Source organism: Neofelis nebulosa, chromosome 17, assembly GCF_028018385.1.
Source record: "Neofelis nebulosa isolate mNeoNeb1 chromosome 17, mNeoNeb1.pri, whole genome shotgun sequence".
NCBI lineage: Eukaryota > Metazoa > Chordata > Mammalia > Carnivora > Felidae > Neofelis > Neofelis nebulosa.
This window is the reverse complement of record NC_080798.1, coordinates 44529446-44554340: the sequence shown is the minus strand read 5'-3', so window position 1 is coordinate 44554340 and position 24895 is coordinate 44529446. Positions and strand designations below refer to the sequence as shown.

The 24895-nt window shown below is 45.0% G+C and overlaps 1 protein-coding gene across 1 annotated transcript in view; it reads right to left on the bottom strand.

The window, feature by feature from the left end:
• CDH1 (cadherin 1) overlaps positions 1–24895 on the bottom strand; it is an 82522-nt gene that overhangs the window by 17914 nt on the left and 39713 nt on the right. Inside the window, exons 3-8 of the mRNA XM_058706159.1 lie at positions 6442–6659; positions 4643–4786; positions 4388–4543; positions 3487–3631; positions 1701–1876; positions 1312–1440 (exon numbers count right to left, since the gene is read on the bottom strand). Of these exons, the coding sequence (XP_058562142.1) occupies positions 1312–1440; positions 1701–1876; positions 3487–3631; positions 4388–4543; positions 4643–4786; positions 6442–6659 (968 nt within the window). The remainder of the gene's footprint in view (positions 1–1311; positions 1441–1700; positions 1877–3486; positions 3632–4387; positions 4544–4642; positions 4787–6441; positions 6660–24895) is intronic.

The following is a 24895-nucleotide window of genomic DNA, read 5'->3' as shown; positions in this document are numbered from 1 at the left end:
CATTCACCCCTTCTTCGCAAAATATATTGTTGGAGGCAGCAAAGTGCCCGGACAATGTATTTTACTTCCAGACATCCTCGAAGACTGCAGTTGCTAAGAGGTAAATGGAACTTGTATGGGTCTGCACAGAAATAAGAGGACTTCACTTAGCAGCAATGCCTTGTGCTCCCCGTGGCCTTGTTTCCTTCCTGAACAAAGCACAGACATAGCTGGAGGGCTAGCAGCCATTTGGGGCCATAAGGGGACACCGAGGATGGAAGCTATGCACCAAGGATGGTGGCAAAGTAAGGCAAAAGAGGTTTCATTGACAGCACAGATAATCTAGCTCTGGGCTTTTTGTGACACTAGAGAGTTTACCCTATTTATTTAGGACGTAAGAGTCAAGTCTCTGTTATTAACCACTGAGCTGATTTCTAATTAATGTATTAAGATTTAAGGTTCTGGGGTGCCTGGGTGGCTCAGTCAGTTAAGCATCCGACTTGGGCTCAGGTCATGATACTGTGGTTCATGAGTTCAAACCCCATGTCGGGCTTCTGTGCTGACAGCTCAGAGCCTGGAACCTGCTTTGGATTCTGTGTCTCCCTCTCTCTCTGTTCCTCCCCACTCGTACTCTCTCTCTCTCTCTCAAAAATAAATAAAGATTAAAAAAAGAAAAGAATAGAAAGAAAATATTTGTTCAATGAATAAACAAAACCTGGTAGGACTTGTGACCAAGGTACCCAAAATGAAAACATGAATTCAACAGGTGCCCCCCCCCCTTTTTCTTTTTTAAAGTAATCTCTATACCCAACATGGGGATTAAACTCACAACCCTCAGATCAAGAGTCACATGCTCTGTGGTGCCTGGGTGGCTGAGTCAGTTAAGCTTCCAACTTCGGCTCAGGTCATGATTTCACAGTGAAGTTCAAGCCCCATGTGGGGCTCTGTGCTGACAGCTCAGGGCCTGGAGCCTGCTTTGGATTCTTTGTCTTCCTCTCTCTCTGCTCCCCACCGCCCCCCCACCCACCCACCCATGCTCTGTCATATCTCTCTCTCTCAAAAATAAATAAAAGCATCAAAAAAATATTTAAAAAATTATAAAAGAGTCACATTCTCCACTGACTGTGCCAGCCAGGCACCTCAGGTGCCATTTATAATTTCACAAACGTGTGCCAATAGGGCCCAGGCTGATGATGGCAGGGACAACTGCCACCCCAATCTGTTTGCTGTCTGAAGTTCAGTAGTCTAGGGAAAGCTGTCAAAGGCTTCACCCATGAGCACTGTGAAACAACAGAGGACCTTTCTTTGAAAACCGAGGGGCTGCAAAATTACCGTGGTTGGTTCAAAGATGGGAGGGTTATCGTTGATGTCAGTGACCGTGATCACGGCTGTTGCGGTTGTACTTAAACCTTCGCCTTGCAGGTCAGCAGCCTGAACCACCAGGGTGTACATGGGGACACTCTGCAGAGATCAAACACATTGGAGTGAGGACCCAGAACCATATCAGGCCCAGCCCAGCCCAGAGCATCAAAACACTTTATCATTTGCTTGAATGCTAGCCTGCCTTCTAGGTATAAAACCTCTACACAGATGTTTAGATGCAAAGCCCAGACCATAACATGCTACGTGGCAACTGGCCTCTGCCGAGTTTTGCACGGTCCACGTGATCTAGCTGATGTCTATTTGCCCTCAACCCCCTCTATATCCTCTTGACCCCTGACCTCCCGGTCCAGCCCGGTGGTGACCACACTGATGACTCCTGTGTCCCTATTGATGGTGAACATTGTGCTCTGAGGCAGCGGGGGCTCTTGGGAGAGGATGGTGTACGCGATGGCGGCATTGTAGGTATTCTCGTCGTCATCTGCATCTGTGGCCGTGACCTGCATCACAGAAGTTCCTGGGAGTGCCAAAGGAGAGGAAGATTCAGTTAAGCTGCACTTTGGATTTTGGTCAACATTGCTCAGCTCAATTCTGTCCAGAATGTTCCAGGAGGAGCCTAGGGTTGGTACCGTGTCATGGCTCTCCATTTTCTAATTTCCAAAATTCTTACCAGTGCGGGGGGGGGGGGGGGGGGGGGGAAGGGTTGACAGCATTCCACCAAATGAGCAGTGTTCCAAGGACTCAGCTTTTCCACAAGATACTTTGGATTGGGCTGGAGGGGAGGACTACGGGGAATAAGTAACCTTAAACTGAAACAGTGCCATGTCTCTCAAACAGAGTGAATGAGGTGAAAACTAGGAAAAATCCCACAAATTTCCGACGTGGCTTGTAAGTCACGGCTTCACCAGAGAGGATGGTCACTTGAGATCACTGCCTTCAAGGTAGAAGAGAATACTTACAGCACCTGTGACTGACAAAGGACTAGTGCTGATCACATCAAAAAAAATTCTTTAGGGATCACTAGGAAAAGGAAAAAAATAGCCCAAGGGGGAAAAAAAAGAGCAAAAGACGAAGAAAGAAGTCATAAGAAACCCAAAGGGCCGGCAAACACAGAAAATGCTTAGCCCACTAATAAAGCAGAGAAATGCAATTTAAAATTGTATGGAGAGGGGCACCTGGGTGGCGCAGTCGGTTAAGCGTCCGACTTCAGCCAGGTCACTATCTCGCGGTCCGTGATTTCGAGCCCTGCGTCAGGCTCTGGGCTGATGGCTCGGAGCCTGGAGCCTGTTTCCGATTCTGTGTCTCCCTCTCTCTGACCCTCCCCCGTTCATGCTCTGTCTCTCTCTGTCCCAAAAATAAAAATTAAAAAAAAAAAAAAAAAAAAAACGTTGAAAAAAAAAAAAATTGTATGGAGATACCACCACACAGTCAACAAAGCTGAAAAGTCTAAAATTCCAGGATATATATGTTGCTGGTGGGACTGTAAACTGGTTCAACCCCTTTGGAAAACAGCTTGTCAGGAATTATCACACTGAACAGGCACATACAATACAACTGAGCCATCTACCATTACGGATTTATACCCTAGAGAAAGTCTTGCATGTTTCCATCAGGAGATATATGCAAAGAAATACTACATGACAATGAGAATGAATGGCCTTGGACTGCTATAGGCACCAACACAAAGAACCGTATGTACATAAAGCTAAACGAGAGAAGTATGCCACAGAAATACATGTAGAGTGTGATTCCCTGTACATAAAGTTTGAAACATGCAAAACAAACAAGAGCTTATATAGAGATAAATATACAAACAGTGAAATAGACAAATGAAAGCAAAGGAATGATTACCACAAAAGTCAGGGCAGCGGTTACCTTTACAGGGGACAGAAAAGAATGTGGTCATGAATGGCATGCATCTGTTTCTTAATCACGGAAGGTTCTTAAACTGCTTCTATTTTATAATACACATTTCTGTAGAAACGATGTTTTATACACATGGTGCAAGCTTCTAAAGAAGTTCTATTGCTATGAAGGGCCTGACCCCAAACACCAGCCCCAACACTTTTAAGTCCAAAGAATCTAAGTGTCTTTCTGGCAACTACGCACCTTATGTATTGGCCATACCTGGAAGAGCGCTTTCCATGACAGAACCTTCAAAGACCTGCTGGGTGAACTCGGGCTTGTTGTCATTCTGATCTGTCACCGTAATCACAATCTCCATTGGGTCTTCGACTGCATGCCCATTTGAAGACACAGCATGAGAGTACAGCTGAAACAGCCAAGTGAAGGTTACGTGGGTCCCAACCAGGGGGAAGAAAGGGAAGGAGTCATGTGACCGGCCTCCACCCTCCTCCCACTCCCCAAGACCCAAGGAAGGACACCCTAGCAGAGAACTTTTCTCGGACAGGTGCTGCTGCTTCAGTGATGTCATGACAATGTTTGAGGTCATGATATGTAAAGATTCATGGGCTGGAGAACACAGCTACCAGGTCAGAGCTCCCATTTCCCATAGGAGGGCTAGGGAGCCAGGCCTAGGAGAAAAAAGTAGAACCCTAAAACACTCTGATTCATTCCCAGCAGGCTAATGTTTGCTCTGACTGCTCCAGTCTAGTGTCTCCCCAGATTTTTCTACATTTGGCCTCAATGCATTACCCTTCAGCTCTCCAAGCTTACTCTGATACCAAGGTCTAAGAATGGCTTTTGTTCCCCAATGTCATCACTGGCCTCTTCCTCTGGGTCAGGGACTTTTGGCCCCAAGAGTAAGTTGCTACCTTGGGTCTTAACTCATGCATAAGGACTCTCCTCTCTTTATTCCTAACAAAGAAAATATTAATGCTCCCCTCCCTTCCCCCCCCCCCCAATTTTTTCCCAGCTCTCCTGTCATCTCCCTTTATTAACAGGTACAAAGCTATCAAATTAAGCCTCACATGTCCAGAGCACCTGATCTAGGGATCCAACATGGGTTAACCAAAAAATTTTGGGAGGATATGACCCCACTGTTAACAGGCTTCTGAGAGATACTCACAATGTACTTGGCAATTTGTTCTCTATCCAGAGGCTCTGTCACCTTCAGCCATCCTGTTTCTCTTTCAATAATAAACACACCAACAGGAGGTGTGTCAGCCCCTTGGCCAGTGATGCTGTAGAAAACCTTGATTTCTTTGTCCCTGTTAGATTTGATCTGAAGACCAAACAGAAAGAAACAGCATTATCCCTTTTTCTTCTTAGTCCTTCTCTGACAAATTGCTCCCAGAGAAGTAAAGAACTTCCTGCTCTCTACCTGAACCAGATTTTTAGGAAATGGGCCTTTCTCATTTTCTGGGCAGCTGATAGGAGGGATAACCCAGTCTCTCTTCTGTCTTCTAAGACCATGCTGGGAGTTGGGAAATGTGAGCACTTCTGTCTGGGTTTCGGAGAGAGTGTCCTAAAAGGAAAGAAGATGAAGAACAAAATCAGGTAATTCGGGAGAAATAATACAGGCCCAACAGTTCCACCTACCCAGCCAGCATCTCCAGCATTCTGAGGGCAGTCGATGATTTTCACTTAATAACAAAACACAACCCAATGAACCTCTCTGCCATATAATAAAGATGGCATTCTCTTTTGATCCTTCTCATGTCCAGAGTTCAAGTAATCAGTATGCATACACAACTATACATTTGAGAGTTTGATATTATTTTGTAAGTTATTTCAAGCCTATATATATTATACCTGTTGTTTTTAAAAGAACATTACACTCTGATGATGTAATATCAGAGCTTATTCAACAACTGGATATTCAAGTGTTTCAATTTTTTTTATGTTTTTCCTTGGGGTATAGGCCTCCAAAGTGGAGTTATCAGCCAAGATGAGATAAGTTTTAGGAATTGGTGCTAAGAACTACTTTGTGATCAATACAAATTCTTTAACCTCATTGTGTTGTTTTATCTATTGAGTTTCCATTTGTTCTAACTAAAGCTGTTGGGATGGGAACCAAAAACGCCCTTTGAGACGTGTATTGAACAGTTTTCATGTGTGATAAAGATAGCTTTATGCACACACAGGGAAATAAGATAGTTGAAGATGGAAGGAAAGTTTCTTCCAAATTGTTTAAGTGCTTTAAAGTGATTAACCATAATACTGTAAAGGTTCCAGAGGACAATTCCATCTCCCACTCCCCACATAATCACTGATCACTGTTTGCCAAATGTGATTTAAGCACTATTTCCTGGCTTTTCAAATTTGTTTCAAAATGCACAAGACAGACATGAGATAAGAAATCCTTCCCAGTACTGCATTCCTGCATATTAGTTACTCACATACCCCATAACACACACACACTCTCTCTCTTTCCCTCCCTCCCTCCTTCTCTGCCCTGCCCCTGCTGACGCTGTCTCTCTCAAAATAAATAAATAAAACTTAAAAAAAATGTTTCCCATTGAGTCTTCTCTTTCCCTCCCAAGCCTCTCCCCACTAGAAACACAAAGAGTAAAATAAAATGATCAGAAGATTGATCTCCTGCTCATTCTCCCTCCAAGAAAAAGACAGCTAACAATTACTGAGTACTTACATATGCCTAGCACAGTTATATCATTTCACATGTATTAATTCAGGCACTCATTATTATCTGCATTTACAGATAAGGAATTTCAAGCACAGAGGGGTTAAGTAACTCTCCCATGTCTATTCAGGCAGTAAGTGGCAGGGCTATGATTCAGTCCCAGATAGTGTCCATGCTCTTACCCACTATTCTACACTTCCCACAGAAAATACAGATATTCACACTGCGCCATGATTCCGGCTGATCCCTCCCCCCACCTACTTAAAAAAATTCCCAACGATTAGTTCAGTTAGACCAATGGTTCTCAACTAGAGGTGATTCTCCAACCCGGGGGGCATTGGCTGTCTGGAGACATTTTTGGTTATGACAGCTAGGGGCATGCTGCTGGTATCTATCTGGTGGGCTACAGCCAGGGATGCTGCTAAACATCACAACAGAAAACCATCCAGCCCCAAATGTGAATGGTGCCAAGGCTAGGGAAACTGCATTAGCCAGAGGACTAAAACAATGGTGAACTTCCAAGAAACGCTCCAACGTACGTGATGGCGGCGGTGATGGCGCACTGCTGCCTTCAGCGTAACTTTGGTGGACAGCTTCCTGCGGCTGGAGTCCCAGGCGTGGACAAGAAAACTCATCTCTGGTTTATGAAGCTGCAGAGGCCGTCTGACGCTAACCACACCATCGCTGCCCACTTTGATTCGCGTGTCATCAGAAAAATAGGCTGTCCTTGGTTGACCGGTGCATCCTTCAAAACTCACTGCAGGGCACACGTCACAGCGATTAGGAAATGGGGCAGATTAAAGACATGAGTGTTCCTTCTCTAAAAAGCAAACGTGGTTCACCCACCAAAAGCCTGACTCACTCAAAACAAGCCATCGTCTGGAGACAGAACAGCAAAGATACCAAAGTAGTCAATATTATCATCATGTTCTTCACAATTACAGGAAGACTGTTCATTGTGGTCTGATTTTCTTTCTTTTTTTCTAAATTTTTTTTTAATGTTTATTTATTTTTGAGACAGAGACAGAGCATGAATGGGGGAGGGTCAGAGAGAGGGAGACACAGAATCTGAAGCAGGCACAGGCTCCGAGCTGTCAGCACAGAGCCTGATGCGGGGCTTGAACTCACGGACTGCAAGATCATGACCTGAGCTGAAGTCGGCCACCCAACCGACTGAGCCATCCAGGTGCCCCTGATTTTCTTTCTTATCTACTTGTAAACTACAAACAGTGACCTGTCTAGAAAGTAACTTCTTTTCAATAACAAAAGGGACCTTTCCTTCAGTTGGCTGTTGACAATATAAAAAGAGACCGCTAAGATTACTGAGACAGAATGCTTGCTAAATCCAAAAGTTAGAGACTACGGTACAGTGAGACATTGCAGAGTCTACATTTAAGTAGCAGGCGGGGTAACTGAGCCTGGGTGGCTCAGTTGGTTAAGCATCTGGTTAAGCATCTGACTCTTAACTTCAGCTCAGGTCATGCTCTCACAGTTCGTGGGATTGGGCCCTGAGTTGGGCTCTGCACTGACAGCATGAAGGCTGCTTGGGATTCATTCATTCTCTCATTCTCTCTCTCTCTCTCTCTCTCTCTCTCTCTCTCTCTCTCTCTCTCTCCCCCCTCTCAAAATAAATAAAATAAACATTTTAAATAAATACATAAATGTTGACATTTCAAAACCAGTGGCAGACAATGAGAGAGGGACATGGCATGATGATAACGAGTACGGACTCTGGGGGTGGCCCCCTGGGTGGCTCAGCTGGTTAAGCATCCCACTCTTAATTTTGACTCAGGTCGTGATCCCAGGGTCATGGCATCAAGCTCTGGGTCAGGCTCTGAGCTGTGCGTGGAGCCTGCTTGAGACTCTCCCTCCCTCCATCTCTATCCCTCTCCCTCTTTCACACTCACTCTCTCTAAAGAATATGGACTCTGGAACAGGCTACCTGGTTCAAGTCCCAGCTCTGCTTATTATTAGCTCTGTGACCTTGGGCAAATTAATCTCCCTGTGCCTCAGTCTACCCATCTGTAGAATGAAGGCAATAAAAGCAACTACCTACTAGAGTTGATTTAAGTTTGTTTTTTTAACGTTTATTTATTTATTTATTTATGAGACAGAGAGAGACAGAGCATGAACGGGGGAGGGTCAGAGAGAGAGGGAGACAGAATCCAAAGCAGGCTCCAAGCTCCAAGCACAGAGCCCGACGCGGGGCTCGAACTCATAGACCGCAAGATCACGACCTGAGCCGAAGTTGGACGCCCAACTGACTGAGCCACCCAGGTGCCCCTAGGGTTGACTTAAGTTACATCTCTATGTGCTTGGCACATAATAAGCACTATATTAATGTCTGTCCAATTAAGTTTTTGAAAACAAATGTGACTTTGGTTAATCATTTATTCAACCCTCATGAGTATCCCACAGAAGACATTGATAACTGTAAATACTTGTTGAGTGCTAATTCTATTTTTATTATCTCAGGCATAGAGAGGTAATACCTGCTTTCAATCTGATGCAGAAGAGAAACTGATCATTGTCAGGGGAGATAATGAAAGTTGCACAGGAAAGTCTTCAACCTGATCATACAGGGAGGGCAGCAAGACAAATGCAAAAGACAGGGAAGGACTACTTGGGTGGGGGAATGTTATGACCAATGACTTCCAAACTCTACTTAAAACTGCATAGCTATTAAGGTATTAAAACTTAAAGACCACCAATACCCAAAGATGGTGACGCTGGTGGTGAAAAATGTCCTAAAGGGCTCATTCTACAGGTTTCCACCAAGCTCTATGCCAGAAGCTGTGCTGAGCTCTAAGGACAAACTTGTAGACAAGACAGACAAGGCACTGCTCCTCACTGAGCTTACACTGTTGTGGAAAACATGGACAAATACAGAAATCAATCATCTCAGGAAGTGATAAATGCTAGACAGAAAGGAATTAAAGAGAGTAATACAAGAGTGATCAGAGGAGAGGGGGATTCAGAAAGGTGTAACTATTACTGGATGATGAGAGCAAGCCTCTTGAGGTGGAGGTGGCTGAGCAGAGACCTGAAGGAGACACTCTTGCCGAAACTGTCTCAAGAGCCAGCTAGACACAGGAACAGCTGATAAAGCAGCTCATTCTGGGAAATTCTCAAGGTGGCCTGTTTTCAGCCCTTTCAAATACTCGCCCTTCATTTCTCTAGTGTAATTTTTACTTTGTCCAAATAGATCTTTTATAAAAACTCCTGCTCTTGAGCCTATTTTACAAGGCTAGACACCTCTACATTCATGAGGATCACGTCTCTGCCACAAAGTCCTAAGGCCACCCCTAATTCCTGGGCTGCAGTTTTCATTTTCTTCCACCAGGGGCCACCCTTGCAAATGTTTCTGAAGCCAATAGCCACACCCTTTCCAGAGAAAATAAGACCTGACTGGTGTGGGTGGGTGAACACCATGATCATTTCCATTTTGAAGATGAAGATATTCAGAAGATGAAGAAATCCAGGCTTGGAGAGCTTAAGAAAATTGTTTGACATCCTATACTTAGTGAAAGCAGAGCTGGGACTGGCCCTTACCCTGAGTTACTTAGTCTTATGACCGCGTTCCCTTGCCCTGAAGAGACTGTTAAGGCCCTGGTTTATTTTGCCCCCTAGCTAGAATCCAGGGATGACAGAAATCTGGGGCCACCTTGTACAAGTAACTGGGAGTCGCTATCCAGCCAAACAAAAAGATAGTTCACGGGAAGGGAACAGGGTCCTTCAAATAATCACCCACCCACCCCCCGTCCTCCAGGTTTATAAAAAAAAAAAAAAAATCACAGCCATGGTCCCACCTCTACCCTCGCCTTATAGGCTGGTTCTATATCTACTATCTGTGACCAGATAATAAACCCAGATTCCACCATGTTCTTGCTGAGTGGCCTTAAACAATATGCTTAACCCCCCTGGGCCTCAGTTTTCTCTACTGGGACATGAAGGATACCACCATCGATGGAGCCTACCTCTTCAGGGTTTTTGTGAATATTAACCAAGACAGCAAATGTGATCACATTTTGAAAGTGAAAGAGCAGTGCGAGCAGATAATGATTATTTTTTCTGTGCATTCGGGTAGACAAGCTAGAAGTATTTGCTAGAAGCCAAGTATGTGCTACATGAACAGGGGAACCAAAAATGAGAAGAACAAAGGCAAAGTCCCTGAAGGATGGGCAGACACTGCCTTTTAAGTCTAAAATAGGATCTCCATCTCAAACTAGATGTTTTTCAAATAACCTCCCCCGAACCCATCCCAGCAGAAGTAATGGGGTGATCTGACGGGCGGGGGGGGGGGGGGGGGGGGGGACCTGTCACAGAAACAAGGACAAGAGCTGCTCTGGTTTATGCATGGATTCAATTCCTTTCCCCAGCTGGCCCAAATCTGGGCAGTGAAAGTTGGGACAAGCAGGACTGGACTTGCCAAGGGCGGCAGCCTGAACATTTTTAAATGGTTCTGCAAATAACTTTGAGCCAAGGAGCTTAACCAGCTTGGGTCATCTTAATGGTGGCTAAGCCCCACCCCTTGAGAAGTGACAAAGAAGTGTGCGCTGCTCCAACCTGAATTTCCAGGTGCTCATTAAAGCCCATTATCTTTCTGTGCAATCTGATCCTCTGGGCTGAGAAACCAGAAATTACAAGAAAGATGAGGGAATCTCCAGCTTCGGAAGGCTCCTTGCTTCAACCTTGACAAGGACCAGGCCATGTCTCAGAGCCACAGTGACCACTAATGGCAGCATGGGGGACTCAAACAAGAAAAAGAGAATCGGTCCATGAGGACAGGGTATATTTGAACGTTTCCACGATAAAAAATTAAACAAAAATAAACATAAAGCCAGCAAGGGATTAAGTAAGTGTTCTTTAAGTCAGGATGACCTCCTTTCCTAAAACTGGTCATTTGGTCATTTGGTCTAGAAACCAAAATCCCAGTGACAAGAGCCAAGAACCCAGGTGGCCATCTCTAGGTGTGGACATCTTTTCACTGCAATAACATCATCCCCACCACCACCAAAAACCACAGCCTCGACTAATAGCTTCAACTACCTTTTATCTACTATTCTCTTAATATATTTACACACTTGTAGAACACTAAGTGTCAGGCTCCATTCTAACCACTTTACAAATATTAACTCACTCCATTCCAGAACTCTGAGGGTGGTACTACCAGTGTTTCCTTTTCACATGTGGGGAACAAACCCAGGCAGGCTGTGAGGCCCAGAGCTGGGACTGGAACCCAGGCCGTCTGAGAGTTCTTGCTCCTAACCGCTCGGCCTCATGGTGTTCTCTACAAGCCAGACCCTTGCACTGTGCTCTTTGTGTTGTAATTCCTCCTCACCTTCTGCCACCCTTTGGGGTAGGGACCACTACCTCTGCTTTCTTTGTCCTCAATTATATGCTTGTGACTGGAGAGGCTGTCTGGCTCCAAAGTGAGCATTCTTCACCACTGTTTCCATTTGCAAAATGGGGACATGCTTATCTAGCAATAATAAAAAGGAATACATATTAAGAAGAAAAAGTCTTTAAACATCCCCCAACAGCAGGCAACTCTACCCACCAGGAGCCTAATGGTAATTGTTGGATGGGAGGGGCAGATTCAAAGTGTGGTTGAAGTGGGGGCAGGGGGGCGATTCTGATTTTTTTTTTTTAATTTTTTTTTTTTAACGTTTATTTATTTTTGAGACAGAGACAGAGCATGAACGGGGGAGGGGCAGAGAGAGAGGGAGACACAGAATCGGAAACAGGCTCCAGGCTCCGAGCCGTCAGCCCAGAGCCTGACGCGGGGCTCGAACTCACGGACCGCGAGATGGTGACCTGAGCTGAAGTCGGACGCTTAACCGACTGAGCCACCCAGGCGCCCCCTGATTTTTTTTTTTTTAATGTTTATTTATTTTTGACAGGGAGAGAGACAGAGCATGAACAGGGGAAGGGCAGAGAGAGAGAGGGAGACACAGAATCTGAAACAGGCACAGGCTCCACGCTCTGAGCTGTCAGCACAGAGCCCGACACAGGGCTCGAGCTCACAGACTGCGAGATCACGACCTGAGCCGAAGTCGGATGCTCAACCGACCGAGCCACCCAGGAGCCCCAATTCTGGTTTTTTAAACATATTTTCCTTCTATATCTTTGTACATATTATATGGTGCATCAGAATTACAATGAATTCCTTTTAAAATGACGAAAAGAAAAGTGACTTTTAAAAAGCATTTTTAACACATTGTGACTTTTGCAGGCTATTCATCCTAAAAGTGCCCTATTTTCTAACTCACGTGGCACCAAGTAGTAGTTTTAATCAGAGGACCCTGGAAGAAGTGACTGAGGTTCAAATAAAAATTAAACCCAAGTTCATGAAAAGCTTCTGGTCCAGGGCAGGGCTATGAGCACTGAGCAACATTCTTTGCTTGGAATTGCCACTGTGGCTCAAACAGTCCTGCTTTAAGGATTCCGTTTCTTCTTCCACCCCCACCCAGCCCCACAGCTGGAATGTGAGTGGGTGGAACCAGACAGTCTCAGAAGCCTTCATGTATTTCTGGGAGATGTTGAGATGTAAGGACAGGGACCTACAATCAAAGCCAGCTAACCATAGTTGAGTTATTTGCTAACTAGTGGGATAACCCAATCTCTCAGCGGCAACTACTTGAAAGCAGTGTTTTCCCCACACTATACACAAAGGCATGCATTATGGATTGTTTCTCTCTCATTGGAACGCATTTCCCACAGCCAACATCATAGAACCCTGCATTTAGATGTATTTCAAGGACCATTTGAACTTGAGCACTCAGCCTTAGGAAGACAAAGTCACACACACAAGATCAAGAGCCTCCTGAGGCCCCTGGAGCTGCGGGGGAGGGGTCATGTTGCCATTGCATATCTCCAAACCAAGGACTCTGGTTTCTACCTTAAATATTGAAGATACAAGACAAAAAGTTTAACCTGATGGATGAAAGAAATCCTAGGGAGACAGACATATTACCACTTCGCTAGGTAGGAGCCTCTTTTTGCTGGTTAGGCATGGTGTTTCTAACTCCAATCACAAAGCCGTAATTCTCCACGGACACCACAGCCTATAAAATTTCTTTCTAGGTTCCATTTTCTTTGATGCACTGGGTGATACTGGAACACTTTCCTTTGATGGGTGTCCATGAAATTACTCAACATTATGGGTTTACTAAGCACCCACACTCAGCAAGAAAAAAAAAATGCACGTTTAAAAAATGGGAAGAAGGGGCACCTGCGTGCCTCTGACAGTTGAGGGTCTGACTTCGGTTCAGGTCATGATCTCATGGTTTGTGGGTTCAAGCTCCATGTCAGGCTCTGTGCTGACAGCTCAGAGCCTGGAGCCCACTTTGGATTCTGTGTCTGGCTGTCTCTCCCTCAAAATTAAAATAAACATTAAATAAATAAAAATAAAAATAAATAACGGGAAGGAAAGGACTATCAGGCCTCTATTTGAGATTCAAGTTGTACCAAGAAGACGATCTTCTTAGTCCCTAGACATCTCTGTATGTGTCCATTTGCCATAAAAGAACTAGCAACCCGATAGCCTTACTTGACACGCTGGCCATGGGTGGTAGGAATTTAGCAGCCTGGCTAATAAATGAGGAAACTGAAGTCTCAGTGGAGACACCTGGCTAAGCCACATAGCAGAAGAAGTGGTAGAACCTGTGGTCTGAGGCAGCTTCAGGACTTAACCACCTTAGTATCAGTAAGCTATGCGTCAACTAGTTCCTAGCTGAATGGAGAACAGCAAGTTCCCACAGGAGAACAGGACAGGTAGAGTAACAGTAATAACAGGAAAGTGTCCCCTGTCTCCATCTTCCCCTTATACACATATACTCCCTCTCTCTCCTTGAAGGAATGCTTAAGGCATTTCCAATGCCTTGGAAATTCAGTCCCAGCGCCACAGAAAAACATAGGGACAGTCAGCCAAGTGAAAGAGGAAGTTTTAAATTTCAGATCCACGAATGTGCTGCTGTGGGTCACACCATTACAGAGCTAAAATAAGTCGAAGTTCCTCTCATCGGTTAGCTTACACCTCAAACATTTTTCTGGGGAAGATAAACAGTGTGGACTCCCGGTGCACCAGCATGACTTACAGCCTGTGCCCATAAAACCTGAGTGGCAATCCTCCAGGAGTGCTGTCGGCTGGGGTGCCTGCACCCGCCCAACCTCCCGTGCTAACAGGCAGCTCCCATGGAATCTCAGGGGTGGGAAGTGTACTTTCATGAAATCTACCACGTTCTTACTACCGGCCTCTCGACACGACCTTGCCTGGAACAAATTATAAGTAGCCTCAGATGTGGTGTGTGTACATATACATACACACACGCAGACACGCGCACGCACACACACACATGCGTACACATACTGTGGAATATTACTCAGCCATCAAAAGAAATCTTGCCATTTGCAACGATGTGTATGGAGTTAGAGTGTATTATGCGAAGTGAAGTAAGTCAGAGAAAGAAATACCGTGTGATTTAACTCATGTGGAATTTAAGAAATGAAACAGATGAACATAGGGGAAGGGAGAAAGAAAAAAGAGAGGAGGCAAACCACAAGAGACTGTCAATGATAGAGAAGTGAGGGTTGATGGAGGGAGGTGGGTGAGGGGTGGGGATTAAGACGGGCACTTGTTTGGGGTGCCTGGATGGCTCAGTCGGTTAAGCGTCTGACTTCGGCTCAGGTCATGATCTCACGGTCCGTGGGTTCGAGCCCCGCGTCAGGCTCTGTGCTGACAGCTCAGAGCCTAGAGCCCGTTTCAGATTCTGTGTCTCCCTCTCCCTCTGCCCCTCCCCTGTTCATGCTCTGTCTCTCTGTCTCAAAAATAAATAAACGTTAAAAAAAAAATTTAAAAAAAAAAAAAAAAAGAAGGGCACTTGTGGTGAGCACTGGGTGTTACATTTAAGTGATTAATCACTAAATTCTCCTAAAACCAGTATTACACTATATGTTAACTAACTACAATGTAAATAAAAACTTGAAACAAATACAAACATACATACAAACTGTAAAACTAAGTAATAAATAAGTGGACTCTGTCTTTATTTATTTATTTTTAAAGTGCAGGCTTAGGGGAGCGGGGGCACCTGGGTGGCTCAGTCCGTTAAGCCGCTGACTTTGGCTCAGGTCATGATCCCCCAGTCCATGGGTTCAAGCCCCATGTTGGGCTCTGTGCTGACAGCTCAGAACCTGAAGCCTGCTTTAGATTCTGTGTCTCCCTCTCTCTCCTCCCCTCCCCTGCTTGCATTCTGTCTCTGTCTCTCACAAATAAACAAACATTGAAAAAAAATTTTTTAATAAAGGTTTTTTTTTTTAAATGTTTATTTATCTATTTTTGAGAGAGAGAGAGAGCATGAACAGGGAAGGGGCAGAGAGAGAGGCAGAGAGAATCCCAAGCAGACTCCTTGCTGTCAGTGCAAAGCCTGATGCGGGGCTTGAACCCATGAACTGTGAGATCATGACCTGAGCAGAAGTCAGATGCTTAACTGACTGAGCCACCCAAGCACCCCTCTTATTTTTTATAAAATTTTGAAAGTTGTTTATTTATTTTTAGAGAGAGAGATAAAGGAAGAGACAGAGAGGATTCCAAGCTGCTCCACATGGCCAGTGCGGAGCCCAATGTGGGGCTCAAACTCACAAACTGAGAGATCATGACCTGAGCAAAAGTCAGATGCTTAACTGACTCAGCTGCCCAAGCGCCGACTGTGTCTTCATTTAACTAACACCCTAAAAACAGACGTCAACAATGATCCTGGCCTGGGTAGGAATTAAGGAGCAGGCTCTTTCACATCTGTTTCCATCAAAACATATTGAGGAATGGGGTGCCTGCCTGGTTCAGTCAGTCGAGTGTATGACTGTTATCTCAAAGTTGTAAGTTCAAACTCCACACTGGGTATAGAGATTAAAAGTTAAATCTTAAAAATATAAAAACCATAAAACAGACTGAGGTGAAGAGCAGGGTATCATTGCACGGACAAAAAACAGTGAGGTTACAGATCAAGGAACAATTAGCCCAGGCCCCTCCTCTCCAAAGGGGAGCCGGCAAGGATAAAGGGGTGACCCAGCACCCTTGATTCCCCTGCTTTAAGGTTACTCATGCTGACTGGGTCACTCTGGTGGTGGATTTTTGCTTCCCAGTTGTGTTTCTTCATAGGCTAATGCCCTGTTCGTTCTCTGGAGAGCAAACACCAAGGATGCTGATCAGAATCAGCAGAATAAAAAAGTATCATCAATGGCACTTTTTTCTTTTTTTAAAACCAACTCCAACTGTGGAATTGGTAAAAACCAATTACACAGAGTTTTATAGTTGTACATTGTGTGAAGGGGGTCAAACTGAGTCAGGTTCAAATCCCCACTTTGCTTCATATGTGCCACTGTAGGCAAGTTACTTTGACCCCCCCACCCCCACCCTTGAGCACCAGTTTTCCTGTTCTCTAAATGGAGATGTCCATCTATCTCCTTGGAGGGATTGTTTTAAGGATTCTTTGTTCAATAAGTATTTACTGAGCCCTTACTCTTTGCCTGGGAAATCTAAAGACTGGGAAATACACTCTAAAGACTGGGAAATACAGCAAGTAGACAAAGTAAGGCTCCTGCCCTCATGGGGCTTACATTCTGGTGGAGAACAGTCAGTTAACAAATGTCATGAATGAAAAGTGTTGAGAGAGAAAAATAAGCAGGTAAGGGGGTTCCAAGGCTTCATGCAACAGCCAGGGTGGAGGGGACAATTTAATAAAGGGCATCTGGGAAGGCCTCCAGAAGGGGCATTTGAGAAGCTTCTCCCAGCTTCTGGCTGCATACCAAAGCAAGGTAGTGAGCCATCTGGCAGTGTGGGGGACAGTTCCAGGGCTACTCAAGCCCTGCACACCCACCAAACACCTACTGTTCTAGTACTGAAGACGCAGCCATGAACACGACAGGGAAACAATCCCTGCCCTCCTGGGGCTGACTTTCCAGTGCAAAGAAAGTGACATTAGCATGTGGATCCCACACGGGCAGCAATGGCTCCTGCTTCCTCCAGTTCAGAAGGGCCAGAGCGCCTCCCCATCCCCCTTGTCCTTTTGATATCAAGGCCAGAAAACAACTGCTTTAAATCCTTTGCCTTTCCAGGCCTCCACTGGACAGTTCAGAAACGAGCCAGCACCCACTGATAAAACCTCACACAGTTTAACCTCAATATTCCTGCCTTAGTGGGGCTGCAGTGGCTCAGCTTGAGAAGCCCGATGACTTGGCTTCCATTTTCCAGGGCAGACACTACCAGGCAAAAAGGAATCCCATCTCAATTCATTTAAAAAAGGGAAGTGGGCAAACACTGAACTTCACTCTAACAGGAGCTGGCACCTTGCTTGTTGCAGAGGTGGAGCAGGGACTTCTTCCCTGACAGAGGGAGGGAAACTTGTTTGGTTTCCTCAAAAGGAACAAAGAGAATGGGGAGGCAGACCCTCTGGCTTCCACATTAAATTGGGAGCTTTACTGTCCCCTCTTCTGGCTGCATGTTAAGTACACAAACACCGACCGCCTGACTAAATACAGAGGCGATAATTGATCATTCCCACAGGCTGCAATCCAGGAAACATTCCTGTGGCCAGGTTGGGCAACTCCAGGAACTGTTTGCTTATTGATTAGAAAGAAAAGGCTCCCCCTCACACCACAGTTTCTGCCCACTTTTCCTTTCTATTGGTTTGCCTGCGGCCAGGAAGGGCACTCCGTTCCAAATTCCAAGGCAGCTGAACCCCTCCTCCCTCCAGCTCCTGCGGAGGCCTCACAGGTAAAGGCAGCTCACAGGCCTGGGGTAGGGGACTAGATCCTGGCCGCTAATGCAACAGGAAGGGCTCAAGTGTGCAATAAAGCACCTTGACCAAAATATCTCTAACATCATCTCCAACCAGGGTCTAACATGTTCTGCACATGGATTCTCTGGGATGCTTTTTAAAAATACCCAGGTCCGAGCATATTTTAAATCTGCCCCAGGTGCTTAGAGCACCCAGCGGGGTGGAGAATGGCTCTTCAAGGGCTCCCTTTGTGCAAGGCCAGAGGTAGATTAAGTCCTTTATATTATCACAAACACTAAGGGAAGGATCACTCTCAATTTTATCAGTTAAGTGACTGATGTTAAGTGACTCTCCCAGGGTCACACACCAATGAACGGCAGGGCTGGAATTCTAATATAGGTCTAACTGAACCCCGAAATCCATAGTCTTAACCCTTACATACGCTATCTTCTCCACAGCCTGACTTCTTTTGGGACCCCCTCTTTTCTCCACCACTGTCTGGCAGTAAGATGAGCGTACCCAGTGATTTCCCTTCCAATTTACCCTGGGCCAATGAATGCTGACACGATGGGAAAAACACACACCTCACATTTTCTGAGTCACTTTTTATGAGGATGCTTTGTTACCCACACCAACTCCCTACCAAACCCTAGTTTTTTGTTTTTAATTTCATAAAGCAGCACCATATATCCATCAAAGGAAAAATGTAAGAAAGCATAGATACATAGCAGCCAAAAAGCGGAAACTTAAGTGTCCCTCAACTGATAAATGAACAAAATGCAGTCTATCCATGTAAGAGATTATTATTCACCAATAAGAGGAAATTAATTGCTGATACATGCTAGACCATGCATGAATCTTTAAAAAAAAAATTTTTTTTAATGTTTGTTTGTTTGTTTGTTTATTTAAAGAGAAAGAGACAGAGCATGAGGTGGAGAGGGATGAGAGAGGGAGACACAGAATCCAAAGCAGGTTCCAGGCTCTGAGCTGTCAGCACAGAGCCCGACGCGGGGCTCGAACTCACAGACAATGAGATCATGACCTGAGGTGAAGTTGGACGCTCAACCAACTGAGCCACCCAGGCGCCCCAGACCATGGATGAATCCTGAAAACATTTCCCTAAGTGAAAGAAGCCAATCATAAAAGATTGCTTTTTATGGTTCAATTTATATGAAATGTCCAGAATAGGTAAACCTACAGACAAAAAACCAATTAGTGGCTGCCTAAGACTGGTGGCGTTTGGGGTGGGGAGAGCTGAGGAGTGACAGCAATGGAGTGAGGGATTTCATTTTGGGATGATGAAAATGTTTTAAAATTGTCTGTGTTTGCACAACTGTAAATGTATTGAAAAGCCACTGACTCCGACACTTTATTTTTTCTTTGAATCCTACACTTTTAAGTTTATTTATTTACTTTTGAGAGAGAGAGGGAGAAAGAGAGAAAGACCAAGCAGGGAAGGGGCAGAAAGAGGAAGAGAGAATCCCAAGCAGACTCTGCTACAGCCCAACATGGGGCTCAATCCACAAACTGTGAGACCATGACCTGACCATGACCTGACCCAAAATCAAGAGTCTGACACTCAACTGACTGAGCCACCCAAGCGCCCATGAATCCTACACTTTAAATGGGTGAAATATCTGATGTGAGAAGCACATCTCAATATAAGCATTTAATTAACCAAAAATAAAAAATAAAAGAACAAGCCAAAAGCACAATGTCCTCAAGTTCCCATTCATACAGAAAAGCCACTGTCTATGCCTGTAATTTGTTCCCTCAGATTTCTATAGCCCTCTCCTAATTCACTCATTTCCCCTGTCCTGCAATCCCTTGATAGCCTGTTTTTCTTTTTTTTTCTTAAAGTTTATTTATTTTTGAGAGAGCACGAGCAGGGGAGGAGGGGCAGAGAGAGGACAAGAAAGAGAGAATCTCAAGCAGGCTCTGCACTGTCAGCATGGAGCCTGATGCAGGGCTCGAATTCATGAACCGTGAGATCATGACCTGAGCCGAATCAAGAGTCCCACGCTTAACTGACTGAGCCACCCAAGATGCCCCTGATAGCCTGTTTTTCTAAAATTCGGGCATGGGGACACCTGGCTGGCTTAGTCGTAAGAGCGTGTGACTCTCAATCTCAGGGTCATGAGTTGGAGCCCCACCTTGGGTGTAGAAATTACTTTAAAAAAAGGGGGGGGGGGCGGTGCCTGGGTGGCTCAGTCGGTTAAGTGTCCGACTTCAACTCAGGTCATGATCTCATAGTCCATGATTTTGAGCCCCACATGGGGCTCTGGGCTGACAGCTCAAAGCCTGGAGCCTGCTTCAGATTCTGTGTCTCCCTCTCTCTCTGCCCCTCCCCCACTCGTGCTCTGTCTCTCTGTCTCAAAAATAAACAAACACATTAAAAAAAAAAAAAACTTAAAAATATAAAAATAAGATTAGGGTATGGACACTATAATACTCTTAAGAACCTTCTTTCCTAAGTTTCTTCTTTCTCTCCATTTACCCATTAAAAAACAAACTTAGGGATGCCTGGGTGACTTGGTTGGGCATCCAACTCTTGACTTGATTTGGGCTCAGGTCCTGATCTCACAGTGAGATTAAGTCTCACTTAAGATTCTCTCTCTTGCTCTGCGCTGCCCCCAATTTACGTGAGTGTGCTCTCTTTCTCGCAAAAAAACAAAACAAAACAAAACAAAAACATTAACCCATGCAGTTATTAGGATAGATATAATATAACTAAACTACTCTGCAACAAAAGGAAACAACACACCGCTAAGGGCAATAGCACTGATGAACATTATGCTCAGTGGAAGAAAAGGACAAACACTGGAAAAGATTGCCAGCTCTGGAAGATCAGATTCAGTTAGTCTGGGGCATGGCCCAGGCTTGGTTATTTTATTTTATTTTATTTTATTTTTTACCAGTGCAGTAAAGAGTACCTTCTTATTTATGCAAAAATTCTAGAAAACTAGAGACAGAAAGCAGCAGCGGCAGGCTGGAGCTGGGGATGGGGTGGGCATGAGGCTTGATTGCCAGTAGGCAGGAGGGGATTTGAGGAACGAAAGCATTCTAAAAGTGGATTGTGGGGATGCCACACAGCTGCGTACATTTATAAAAATTATCTCTCTGTATTCTTGCTGTGAGTAAATTGTGTGGTATGTAACTCACATATGGATGAACCTGTAACAAAAATAAGTTACTTGGGTCTCCTCTGAGTCAAAGTCCCATGGTTCAGCAAAGATACAATCCATGCACCCCATAATGCCAAGGTTAGGGTGTTAAAGTGGGGAGGGAGAAGAGAGGAGATAAATAATTCCTAATTAACAGCAATTAGAAGAATAAATATCCAATATAAGGATACTCATTATGCGCAAGCTTTGTGCTGAGCACGTGAAAACCTGGACTCCCAAGCTGGTATAAAGCAGGTGGTGTTCTTTAAACCCTGGATGCTGATGAGCCAGAGGCCCAGAAAAGCCTAAGTCCTTTGCTCAAGGTCACAGAGCTAGTCGTTCTCTGAAGCAGAATTCACACCCAGGACCTGCCACCACAGGCTCTGACTTGAGGAAGGAGAGAGGCTCCAGGGAGAGGTAAGAGCAATGTGAAATGGAGGCAGACCCATCCTGGCCACAAAGATAGACCACCAAAGCCAGACCAATTCTCTATAAAGAACACAACCCAGATAGAAATATGCGCCAATCTGGGGGCAGCAGTTCCCAAGCCCTGGCTCACACAGAAATGTGCTGACGTTGGCTGCGGAAACACGGAAATCTGCTGCAGAGTTCGGAATTTGGAATCATTCAGTAAACTCAGGAACAAGGTCTGGAAACCTCTTTTGCAACACAAAGAAGGCTTGCACCTTTTCCAAGTGTGGGTTGTGCTGGAAAAGCTTGGGGCCTCCTGCCTCTGACATTTGCAACAAAACTCCTAAAACGGCTCCAAAGAACAGCTGGAAGCCAAGGCTGCAGAAGTGAGGCATTTCCCACAGAGTCTCTGGGTCACATGCATTTGCAGATGACTCCGAAACAAGTGCTCACTTGTCCAATAGAGCTTACAAGAGGAGGCTTTCTCTTCTTCAATAGATGCTAGCATCATTTTTCATTATCAAGAACAAATAAGCATTGATGCGAAAGTGAGTTGCTTCCAAGAGTGTTTGCTAAATCCACTCAGCTGGCTCTAAAGGTAAACCCTCAGACCCCACGTGTGTGCCCTTGCACAGGCTCCTGAGAAATGAACCCTGCAACCAATCCTACATCGCTCCAAGTACCAGGAAAAAGCAGAAATATCTCAGATTAGGGTGCTCACTCCAAGAATTCCAAGTAGGATAAAAAAAAAAATGACATGAAGACCAGGTCAAGGTTTGGAGACACGGACTGTGCCATATGCTGGGGCAGAGCCACAGGCCACATGGCCACTGTTGCAAGATGCAACTGTATGTTTGCTGCCACCACAGTATCTGTGGCCCCTGTCCCAGCAGCAGCTCCCCAACTTCTCATTTTCCTGGTTTCAACCCTGACAAGACTCCACGGTCCTTTTACCCAGACTCTTACCATTTTCCCATGGGATCAAAACTGGAATATTGCACCATGCGAAATGAACTATGTACAACGTTATCCATTAAGGCAGTTTGTAGTAGCAAAATATGGGAGACAATTCAAGCATCTATCAAGAGAAGGTCAGGGGGCGCCTGAGTAGCTCAGTCGGTTAAGTGTCCTACTTCAGTTCAGGTCATGATCTCACAGTTCGTGAGTTCAAGCCCTGCGTCCGACTCTGGGCTGACATAGCCTGGAACCTGCTTCGGTTTCTATGTCTCCCTCTCTCTCTGCCCCTCCCTCGCTCGCTCTCTCTCAAAAATAAGCAAACACTTAAAAAAATGGAAAAAAAGGACAGGTCAGTTATAAACTATGGAATTTCTTTAGTTTCCAAAAAAATACTATTGTGGCTACAAAACAAACGAGAAAGCTCTTTATGCACTACCATGGAACGAAACTTAAGACATATTGTCAAGTGGTAAAAGGCACAAAGCAGTACACAGGATAATATATATTCATACTTGCTTATGTTTGCATATACAAATTTGGAAGAAACCATTAAGCAAGATTACAGGGTGGGGGTAGGGCTGTTATTGGACCAAAAAAAGGACAGTGTGGGATTCAACTTTTCGTTGTGTATGCTGTTTGTGCCGGTCACATTTTCAGCCATGTGAACATATTGCTCATTCCTAGGTTAGAAAAAAGAAAAAAAGAATCGTAGGGGACTACATATAAGGTGTTTTCTGTTCATTCTACAGGAGAAGAATTTATATTTTTGCAAATGCTCAGAAGACTTGTCCCCAGGGGACCAGGACCCCTCTGAGAATCTCAGCAACCCAGGATGCAGGAGATCATAGGGAGGGGGTCCACATGGGTGGCATGAAGGAAGGGGATGATCCACACATGACCAGACAAGGAAGGGGTGCTGCTGGGGAGGACTCTAGTCTGTCGGTCTAGTAAGAAAAATGCTGGATGCCGAGTTAGGTGACCAGATTCTCTCAGGGGTTTGCCAGGAAGATGAGTAGTCAAGTCCTTTCATTATTCCTGGGTTAGTTTTCTCATCAATGACACACACCATCTGAACTGTATCAGCAAAGATGTGGGCTCAGGGGTCTTCTTGGACATCATGGCAAGTGGAACCAGTACTCCTTTTTTGGACGGCATTCTGACCACATTTAGAGATTTTCCATTCTTACCACCTCTTGTCCAGCAAAGCCCACGTCTACAACCTCATCCCACAGCCAGACTCACACAGGTAAACGAGGATACGTATTTAAGGAGAGTCACTGCAGGCGTGGGGAAGTGGCAAAAGACAGAAACGGCATCGACCGAAGACTGGTTAAATAAAAAATAAGCATCCATTCAACAGAAAATAGTGCAGAAATTACAAAGAATGAAATGGTTGTGAAAAAGAATCACGTAGGGGCGTCTGGGTGGCTCAGTCGGTTAGGTGTCCGACTTCAGCTCGGGTCATGATCTCACGGTTTGTGGTGAGTTCGAGCCCCACATCAGTCTCTGTGCTGACAGCTAGGAGCCTGGAGACTGCTTTGGATTCTGTGACTCCCCACCCCCACCCCTCCCCCACTTGTGTTCTGTTTCCCTTTCTCAAAAATAAACATTAAAAAAAAAAAAGATTCATTCTTTCTCTCTCTCCCCCCCCCACCCCTTCTCTGCTCACTCCCAGGCACCCTCTCTAAAATAAAATTAAAAAAAAAAAATCAAGTAAATCTATGTGTAATAATATGGAGGAACTTGTCTTTAAATAAAATCAAGGGGCGCCTGGGTGGCGCAGTCGGTTAAGCGTCCGACTTCAGCCAGGTCACGATCTCGCGGTCCGTGAGTTCGAGCCCCACATCAGGCTCTGGGCTGATGGCTCGGAGCCTGGAGCCTGTTTCTGATTCTGTGTCTCCCTCTCTCTCTGCCCCTGCCCCGTTCATGCTCTGTCTCTCTCTGTCCCAAAAATAAATTAAAAACGTTGAAAAAAAATTTTTTTTAAATAAATAAAATCAAAAAGCAAAATGGGATGAAGAACACACTTAGAATATCTTCAGAAAGAGGGACACCTGGCTGGCTCAGTCGGTAGAGCAGGTGACCCTTGATCTCGGAGTCGAGTTTGAGCCCCACGTTGGGTGTAGAGATTGCTTAAATGAATAAATTAATCTTTAAAAAAACAACATTCAGAAAGATACAAGAGACTGGTAACTTGGGTTGTCTCTAGAGGCAAAGTGCTGATGGGAAAAGTGGGCGGGAGACTTGCTTTTATATCCTTTTGTACCATTTGAACTGGTTCATGTTTGCTTTCTATCTTCACATAAACTGACAGTTTTTTCTTTAATGACAGAGTTAAACTGAAGGAGGGATAGTGTTTAGCCAACTAATTTCAATAGGAAAGCCCTGCATTCAGGCTTCCAAAAACCACTAACGCAGACATCAGTTGCATTATCAGAAACAAGACACTCAGGATATGAGAGGCTATCTGGTCCTGTTCTATCCAATTTCATCTGTGGCTTGAGAAGTACATTCTCAGGGTCACAGTCTAATGAGCTAAAGGATGAATGCTTTTTTCTTTCCAAAAGTCATGCTTTAAGAGGGACACTGACCCCTAGAACTAGTCCAGAGGCAGAGGGGCAAGAATGGCACACTGCACTCTACAGAATGAGGGACAGGCTGGGAGAAGAGACAGACTGTACAGG